This window comes from Crocodylus porosus, unplaced genomic scaffold (assembly GCF_001723895.1).
Source record: "Crocodylus porosus isolate Cpor-Errol unplaced genomic scaffold, CroPor_comp1, whole genome shotgun sequence".
In the NCBI taxonomy this organism is placed as follows: domain Eukaryota; kingdom Metazoa; phylum Chordata; order Crocodylia; family Crocodylidae; genus Crocodylus; species Crocodylus porosus.
This window is the reverse complement of record NW_017728920.1, coordinates 17,693,614-17,702,906: the sequence shown is the minus strand read 5'-3', so window position 1 is coordinate 17,702,906 and position 9,293 is coordinate 17,693,614. Positions and strand designations below refer to the sequence as shown.

The 9,293-nt window shown below is 41.7% G+C and overlaps 1 protein-coding gene across 1 annotated transcript in view; it reads left to right on the top strand.

The window, feature by feature from the left end:
• Nucleotides 1–7,741, top strand: part of TMEM26 (transmembrane protein 26) — a 46,358-nt gene extending 38,617 nt beyond the window's left edge. Inside the window, exons 5-6 of the mRNA XM_019538633.1 lie at nucleotides 1,028–1,104; nucleotides 4,700–7,741. Coding sequence (XP_019394178.1) covers nucleotides 1,028–1,104; nucleotides 4,700–5,115 — 493 coding nt within the window. The 3' untranslated portion in view covers nucleotides 5,116–7,741. The remainder of the gene's footprint in view (nucleotides 1–1,027; nucleotides 1,105–4,699) is intronic.
• The last annotated feature ends 1,552 nt before the right edge of the window (nucleotides 7,742–9,293 follow it).

The window sequence follows — 9,293 nt, the reverse complement described above, 5'->3', positions numbered from 1 at the left end:
GCGATACTCCCCCTCTATGCGGCACTGGTCAGGCCGCAGCTGGAGTACTGCGTCCAGTTCTGGGCGCTGTACTTCAAGAGGGATATGGACAACATGGAGAGGGTCCAGAAGAGGGCCACTCGCATGATCAGGGGACAGCAGGGCAGGCCCTATGAGGACAGGCTCAGGGACCTAAACCTGTTCAGCCTCCACAAGAGAAGGCTGAGGGGAGATCTAGTGGCCTGTTACAAACTAATCAGAGGGGACCAGCAGGCACTGGGGGAGTCCCTGTTTCCCTGAGCACTACCAGGAGTGACTAGAAATAACGATCACAAGTTGGAGAGGGTAGATTCAGACTAGACATCAGGAGGCACTACTTGACTGTCAGGGCGGCTAGGATCTGGAACCAACTTCCAAGCGAAGTGGTGCTGGCTCTTACCCTGGGAGTCTTTAAGTCAAGGCTTGACAATCACCTTGCTGGGGTCCTTTGACCCCAGTACTCTTTCCTGCCATGGCAGGGGGGTCGGACTTGATGATCTGCTCAGGTCCCTTCTGACCCTACTAACTACAAAACTATGAAATATAATGGGGGGCTGAACTCTGTTTTCATCTCTGAAAATATGTATAAACCAGGTGCTTTTCATTATTCTACTAAGCTTTACATCTACCAATCAAATTTGCTTCACAGTGGGAAATGGTCCCTAACACAAAACAGAGATGGTTCAGCCTGATACAGAAAAAAAGCTACAAGGGCGAAGTATCTACTTCCTCCTCCCCTCCCCGTCCCTCCCACAAAATTTGTTTCCCTACTCGGATCAGTTTAGAATATTAAGCTTTGAGGTAATCCTCTTACACACATGGCTGAATCACATCAAGAACTGCAAAAGTTCTTAGCAAGGACTGTCCCATTTTTCTCCATAATTCTTCTGGAGTGTCTCAAGAGCTTTCAAGTTCCCAACAGCTATACAGTTACATGAAAATTCCTTACAATGGTGATGTCCTAAAGACCTAGAGGCTATCTCCTTACCTTTTTTTAAATTTTTTAAAGGAATAACCATGTTCTTGTGTATGCAATTCTTGCTGTCTGGACTTGGAGTATGTTGCAGTTTCCACTTGATCTTGCAGGTTAGTATGTGCATGTAGATGATAAAATAAAACTTATTTTGCTTGCATACCTCAGGGCTTTGAACACTTACAGCTCCAAGCAAATAAACACCCCCCCCCAAAGAAAAAAAGCAACCCTCCCCCCCCAAAAAAATCCCATCAGAGAATATACTAAAGGCTTTGGGTGGAAAGAGACTGATATCATAAAAGACTATGATAAGATTTTGAAGGATTTTTTTTTTCAGATTGAGCTGCAATTTCTCCAACACACAGTAAGCTTCCAAGCAAGCTGGAATTGGAACAAATAGGACTATCTGCTCTGGTGGCTTCCTTAGAATGGGAACACACTGACTGAACCTTAACTAGACAAACTCTGAAGTTAAATCACTCCTGGGACTATGCTGGCAGCCACTAAGGTAGATCATGGTATCATAGCAGCATATTGGACAGGAATCAGGAATCAGAGCTGGAGATCAGACAGGGGGCACAGCTACATGAGATGCTAAATGCACAGTACATAAGGGTATGATTGATAGGAGACATGTACAGTGCTTGCAAAAAATGTGAATTACTCCAGTCTTGTTAATTTATGGATACCAAAAAACACAGGGATATCAGGACTAGTATGCATGAGTCTCCCTTAATCCTATAAGAAATGTGCCCTGGATGACTTTAAATGATTGATTATAATGATACTGTGCCTGTAGGACAAGATAATATACAAATTTTACTTATGGTGCATATAGTTTCTTCCAGTTTCAGGCTACGGGCTGAGGAGGGAGAGGAGGATCGAGGTAGTAAACCAAAGACTGTGGCACTGGTATCACCATGAAGGCTTCAGCTTCCATGACCACAGTCCGCTCTTTGGTGAGAGAGGCAGTGAGCTGCTGGGAAATGATGGCCTCCACTTCTCTCCACTGGGGAGGAGGCTCTTCTCAGCCAGAATGGCTGACCTGCTCCACCAGGCTTTAAACTAAGCCTGTCGGGGGATGGGGGGACTACTGCCACTTCTGGCTCACTGAGCAACCTTTGCAAAGCCAGCAAGCCAAGGCACTTAAGGGAGCCCACCCCTGCCCCAGCCCTGGAACAATCTATAGGCAAGGCAAGGGCCCCCAAAGGGACACTTGCATGCCTGTACACAAATGACAGGGGCTTGGGGAATAAACAGGAGGAACTTGTCCTCCTGCTTATCACAAATAATTATGATGTCATAGGGATAATGGAGACCTGGCAGGACTCCACCCGTGACTGGGCCACAGGTATAGATGGCTATACACTGTACAGGAGAGATCAAGTGGACAAAAGGGGCTGGGGTGTAACACTTTATGTCAAGGAAAGCTATGCATCCCTGCAAGCCAACATAGGCACCCTGAGTGAATGACTGGAGACCCTCTAGGATAAAATCCATGGGGAATACGGTACAGGGGACACAATGGTGGGAGTCTACTACAGAGCTCCTACCCAGGATCAAGAGCTTGAGCTTTCATCAATGCTGACTTTGTGAAGGAATACCTTGAGAGACTGGATACCTTCAAGTCAGCCGGCCCTGACAGATTACAACCCGGGGTACTTAAAGAGCTGGCTAGCATCATAGCTCAGCCCCTGGCATGGTTCTTCAAGAACTCCTGGTGCTGTGGTAAAATGTTCAAAGAGGAAGAAGGCCAATGTGGTACCTATCTTCAAGAAATGGATGAAAGTGGATCTGGCAAACTATAGGCCCATCAGCCTGACCTCTATCCCAGGGAAGGTCTTGGAAAAAATTATTAGAGGCCATTCTTAACAGACTGGCTGACAGCGACATCCTGAGGGTTAGCCAGCATGGGTTTGTTGCAAGTAGGTCTTGCTTCACCAATCTTATTTCCTTTTATGACCAGGTGACCTATCACCTGAACAAGGGAGAAGAGATTGATGTCATATATCTTGACTTTAAAAAAGCCCTTGATCTGGTATCCCATGATCACCTCATAGCAAAACTGGCCAACTGCAGTCTCAGATTCACGATGATCCACTGGCTGGGGAACTGGCTCTGTGGTCGGGCCCAGAGGGTGGTGGTTGATGGAAATCAATCGTCATGGTGTGCTGTAACCAGTGGGGTCCCTCAAGGCTCTGTCCTTGGATCTATACTATTCAAAGTCTTCATTAATGATGTGGACATTGGAGTCAGAAGTAGACTAGCCAAGTTCGCTGACAACACCAAACTTTGGGGTAAAGCGTCCACACCTGAAGACAGGAGGGTGATCCAGGATTACCTTGACAGGCTCAGGAAATGGGTGGATGAGAACCTGATGGTGTTTAACACTGAAAAATGGAAGGTTCTCCACCGTGGGAAGAAAAACCCTCGGTATGCTTATAGGCTTGGCAGTCCTACGCTGGCTAGCACTACGGACAAAAGGGACTTGGAGGTCATGATTGACCACAAGATTAAGATGAGCCATCAATGTGATGCTGCAGCTAGTAAAGCGAGCAAACCCTGGCTTGCATCCATAGATACTTCTCAAGCAAATCCCAGGACATTATTCTCCCTTTGTACTCGGCCTTGGTGAGGCTGCAGCTGGAGTATTGTATCCAGTTTTGGGCTCCGCAATTCAAAAAGGATGTGGAGAAGCTTGCGAGAGTCCAGAGGAGTGCCACACAAATGATCAGAGGTCAGGAAAACAGACCTTATGATGAGAGCTGAGAGCCATGGGACTCTTCAGCCTGGAAAAGTGCAGGCTGAGGGGTGATCTGGTGGCTTCCTATAAGTTTATAAGGGGTGCTCACCAGGATCGGGGGAAGGTTTTTTCACCAGAGTGCCCCAAGGGATGACAAGATTGAATGGTCACAAATTCCTCCATGACCATTTCAGGCTGGACATAAGGAAGAACTTCTCTACTGTTTGAGCCTCCAAGGTCTGGAATAGACTGCCACCAGAGGTGGTTCAAGCACCTACTTTGAATGCCTTCAAGACACATTGTGATGTTTATCTTGCTGGGATCCTATGACCCCTGTTGATTTTCTGCCCCCGGGGAAGGGGACTAGACTCGAAGATCTTCCAAGGTCTCTTCCAGCCCTAATGTCTATGAAATCTATGAAATCTATGTATCAAACCTGACCTCTAACACCTACTGTGCAAGTCATTTTCCACCACTGAAAGCAGGCAGACTTTTAACAATGATAGTAACCATAGGAGCATATTTCCAAACATGTGGTGAATTCCTTAATGTCTTCAGATCAAGATAAGATGCCTTTAAATATGAGTTATCAGGTGCAGGCACTGGGGGATGCTTTTAGAGGTCTATTGTATAGGAAGTCTAATTACACAATCTAATGGCCCATTGTCGCCTTTAACTCTATGAAGATTAGATTCTATGGCGTTTTTATGATGCAGAAAAAAAAAACTGAGGTGAGATAAAAACCTGTTCTTAGGCCCTACTCAGCAGCTCCTTAAGTATATACTTAATTTTGATGAATGTGTCCTTAAGAAAGTGTTTTGTTGAATCAAACCGGGGACTTGGATGCGCTCTTTTAAATCCATTTCTCCAGATTTGGAAGTTTAGTACTTTAATAATCCAATCTACCTCTGATCTGCCTATTGGACTTAGATAGTTATATTAACACAGAATATCTTTACTTACAGTGCAACATATTGGCTGCAAAACATCTGAGTCATCTATGAGAATCCTCAATTTGCTGCTCTGCAAGCACAGCGCAGACCTGTGGAACATTGGAATAAGTGTTTTCATACAAGATGGTCCCTTCTTTGTTGTACGTTTGATCCTGATGAGCTATTATGGCGTAATCAATCAAACGCTGGTGTTTTTCACGGCTAAGAATATCTTAATCTTGATATTACAACTGTACCGTTTAACAGTGTTATTGTTAGACTTCCGTACTTCCCTCCAGGATCAGTCAAACAGCTGGAAAGGAGGAGTCAACTGTTGCCCAGGTGAGCCTGAAGACACCAGTCCCCCACACAGTGACGATGCTACTGATATGGGAGAGCACACTGCTATTGCTCTGGATGATTCTTCTATACCAACAGATTGCCAGTGAATTGATCCATAATTCACTACAATAAATGATGTTTCCCTTGGATTCTTTGAAAGAGCTTGGCATGTTTATGTTCTCAAGTAGTCCTCAGTCCTTATGGTTCTGACTCATCTCCCTTCCACCATAAGTTGGATTTTTGGCTCTGAAAAACAAGGAAAGGTGTTGAAGCAATATTGCCAAAGCATTAACTTTTTCACTGGATTTTGGTGAGTTGCTATATTTATCCAGTGGAAATAGGCAGCAGTAGTTTGTAGAAATAAAAGAAATGAAGCTGCATTTGATACATTAACAAACTTGTTATCATCTTTGGTGGCATTGTGCTAACGTACTTAAATGTATTTATGTCTAAGGACAAAGATCAACAGAATTACCTGAAACTGAGAAGCATTTAACTTTGCTTCTATTGTCAGTCTGTAAATACAGAATGGTGAATGATATATTTGCCTATCACAAAAGTTATTTCAGCAAAGCATAAAAGTGCATGTGAACAGAGATAATACATTTCTGCGGTCACTATGACATTTACATGTTGTACATTCAGGGAATGCAAAAACAATTTCTTTAAAGTTACCTCATACTTGATTGGGTTCCATGAAGACTATGCCACTCTACGAAGTAACATTCAAGACCAGGAGAACCCTTTCTCAAAATGAGTGTTCCTGGTGCTTCTTTGATTCCAAATCTGGAGATTTTTTAATTTAGCCCTGTAGCTCACTAAATGAAGGCTATTTTTGTATTTCTGTCATGTAGGCATCCTCTGCAAAGGGATTTGTCTTTCAGTTACAACTAGACCTAGCAAAAAAGTGAAAAATCAAGAAAAAAAAGCTTGAAAAATTTCTATTTCACAGTGTTTGAAATGAAACCAATGTTTTAAATTGCTCTTTTTTTCACTATTTTTTGCCTTTACTCAAGCATGTAGTCACACTGAATGCAGTGGGAGACTCTGGCTTTAGGTTTTCACTTTATAAAGCACCTAAAATACCTTCTACCTAGTCCAAAAGCTGTCTTGCATTCAAATACAGGAAGTCCAGGTTTTAAAAGCCACAGTAATAATTCTCACCACTTCCTGCTCTTTTAATTTTGGATTTCTTGTTAAATAAAATGTGCCAGCCATTATTTGCAGTGATTTTGTGATGTGGCCTTATGGATACTAGGAGGCAACTTAGTTTGTGTTTTTAATTCAGATCCATAGGTAAAACACTACAGCATGGCTGCTAACCAGGTGTTCTCTCTAAAACCCCCCACTGTGGTAAATTTAGAATCAATTGTTGAAGCTGCGGCACAGTTTTCCTTTTTTCTGAACTATTCACATTTTTTTTTAATTTTCTCCACTTCATCAATATATTAATTACCATGTATAACAGTGTTAAATGCATCTGTTAATTAATCTGCAATGTGATAATCTTACTATAATATGCTCACAGATTCATTAGCACAACAAAAAGGCTGCATGAATTGTTTTTACCTCACAATCTACTTAAAGGCTGATCTTAGTGACAAAGTGCAACTAAAGCTGCTGGCTTAGTAACTAGTCTCTGTATCCATCATCAGAAGGACTTGATAGCAGTATTAATCTCTGATCTTCAGTCTCTCTTCTTTCACACATTGGGAAAACTTGCATTATCTTCACTGGGGGAAGGACCAGCCACAGAAATTGGCCTCTGACTGGATCCCAGCCCTGTTGAATTTACTTGGCTTATAGATTCACCTCTCATACTAGCTTTGGTATAGGCTAAATGTATGTCTTCCTCATGGTAAGACAAGCAGATAGATTAACAAGATGCTTAAAGATGAGAAGTCTGTCCCCTATGAAACCTCAAGTGTGGACACAATGGACCCTAGAGGACAGCAGACTGGTCACCTGGAGTCACAAACAGTTCAGTAAGGAGCTATGGAGAAGCAGACTAAAAATTCTACTAGTTTGTGTCCATTTAGTCATGGCAGAAGATTTTATTTGCAGGAACATTATACCTACCCTCTCAAATGTTTTTACTATACAAATGAGGTATGTTTTCAACAGCCTTTATGAATCAATTTATGTCTATCTGAATCAGCCAGCTGAGTGCAGAGAATTGCATAGTAGTACAAGACTTTCTGATTTTTGCAGCATGGAAGAGAGAGAAAGTATTTTCTTCAAAATACACCAGTCTCTGTCACATATCTTAAGAACAGTTTGAGCCATGTTTACTGTCTTTCAGATTTGGAAAAGAAGCTTCGGAGAATGGGAAATGGTTAGGAAATCCACCTTAGTAACTGTTCTCCCCATAGTCAGCAGAATTACATTACAATGCTTCCTCTTCTATTTACAGTTATTTATTTTAGTTGCTTTATATATGGTATTTGGTATTAATCTTCATTACAATTCTTACTTCCTGCTCCTTCTGCAACTAAAATGTATTTTGCTTTTGACATTTGCTCAGGAGTTTGTAGCCCCTAAACTTCTAGACGAATTGTGGCTGTTGAACATACTGAAGTCTGATTTTATCTTGTTTATATTTGTATTTGTAGTGTACTGTACTTTCTGGAACCATATGGATATGGAAGAAAATATGCGATTACTTAAAAGATTCCAAGTGTTTTTTTGCAAATAAAAGGCAGTTACCTCAGGCTTAGCTGCCAACTTATTATATGTTCCCAGTAATTACATCACCACATGCTGAAGTAATTAATGTTCCCATTAATTACATCACCACAACACCACATCACCCTTTCCACCAATGGTCTGTTAATTACTTAGCCCAGTTTCTGATCTCACTCAGTCCAGAGTAAATCCAGCCCAAAGTAAATCCAAATCAACAGCAGTGAATTCTGTTCCACTGTTCCACTCCACATAGGTTCTTTTACTACACTCCTCTCCATAGTTTCTATCACTTATTTTTAATTGTTTACACTTCAGTCATTCCAATTTGGCTGAAATGAAACCTTTTTATTTTGAGGACCCTGAGATATTTAGAGAAAACAATCCTGATATTTAAAGAACTTTTAGAAAATCTTAAAAAACTTCTAACATTAAGTTAGGTTGCGGCAAAATTAGAAAATAACAAATCTTAAAAACAATATGCCCCCTTAACAAAGTACCACAAAATCAGTTAGTTTAAATAGTGATAACAGTAGACTTTGACAGAGGGTCAGGATAGATTTCAAATCAGAGACCCTGAATGCAAAACAACAGTCCTTTCCACGTCATAGTCTTCTCATTACCTAAGATACTTGGCCTAGCATATTAAATCTGCCAAGATGAACTGTTACCTTACCAAAAGGATAAATTAATTTTAACCAACAAGTAGCAGTAGAATATAGGCTCACCACTATTCAATGCAAATGTGACAGGTGATTAGCTCCACCCCCTTTCCCCTTGTATGGTACGTGACATCAGCCACGCCCCCTGACTCCAGTCACATGGTGTTTGATATTACCAGTCCCACCCCCTAACCCCAGTCACATGGTGCATGGCATCAGCAACTCCGCCCACACCCCCAGTCATGTGGTGTGTGACACCACCACCACATGGTCCATGACATCAGAAGGACAGCCCAAAGCCCAACCCCTCATGCTGCAAAAACCACCCTAGATCACATGGTACAGTTATGACTATCAGTTCCCAGACTGCTTTAGCCACCGTCAGAGCACAGGCATGGCCTACGGGGTGGCAGGGTGGTGGTGTGACCCCTCTAACAACCACCCAACCCACCACCCCCACATCTGAAGCAAGACATCTGTGCAAGTGTCTATGTGTCTATATATGGTTTCCAGTCTATACATACAAGAGCGCACACATTTATACCTGGAAAATTATGACAGATCCAACTTATATTTCGCTTTATTATGGTATGTAAGTTTACAGTGGAAACAACTCTTTATGTATGTCTGCAGAACAGTTATAGGAAAGTATAAAGGTTTTAGGTCATCTTAAATACTATGCACATAATTACCACTGAAACACTATAATGCTGGGGAAAAAATGTTTTGTTGGTTAGTTATGGAATTAATTGGTTCCATGTGGTTTTGCTTAGTTTAATGATATCTTATCAAAAAAAGATCTCCCCACATCCCCAACCAAATTAGAGAACTAGTTTATCTAACATTATGACATAATTGCAAAGATGATTTAATCTCTCATATCTACCTTAACATTTTTGTAAATATTGGTTTTATCAGATGATTAAATTAGTAAAGTTTGC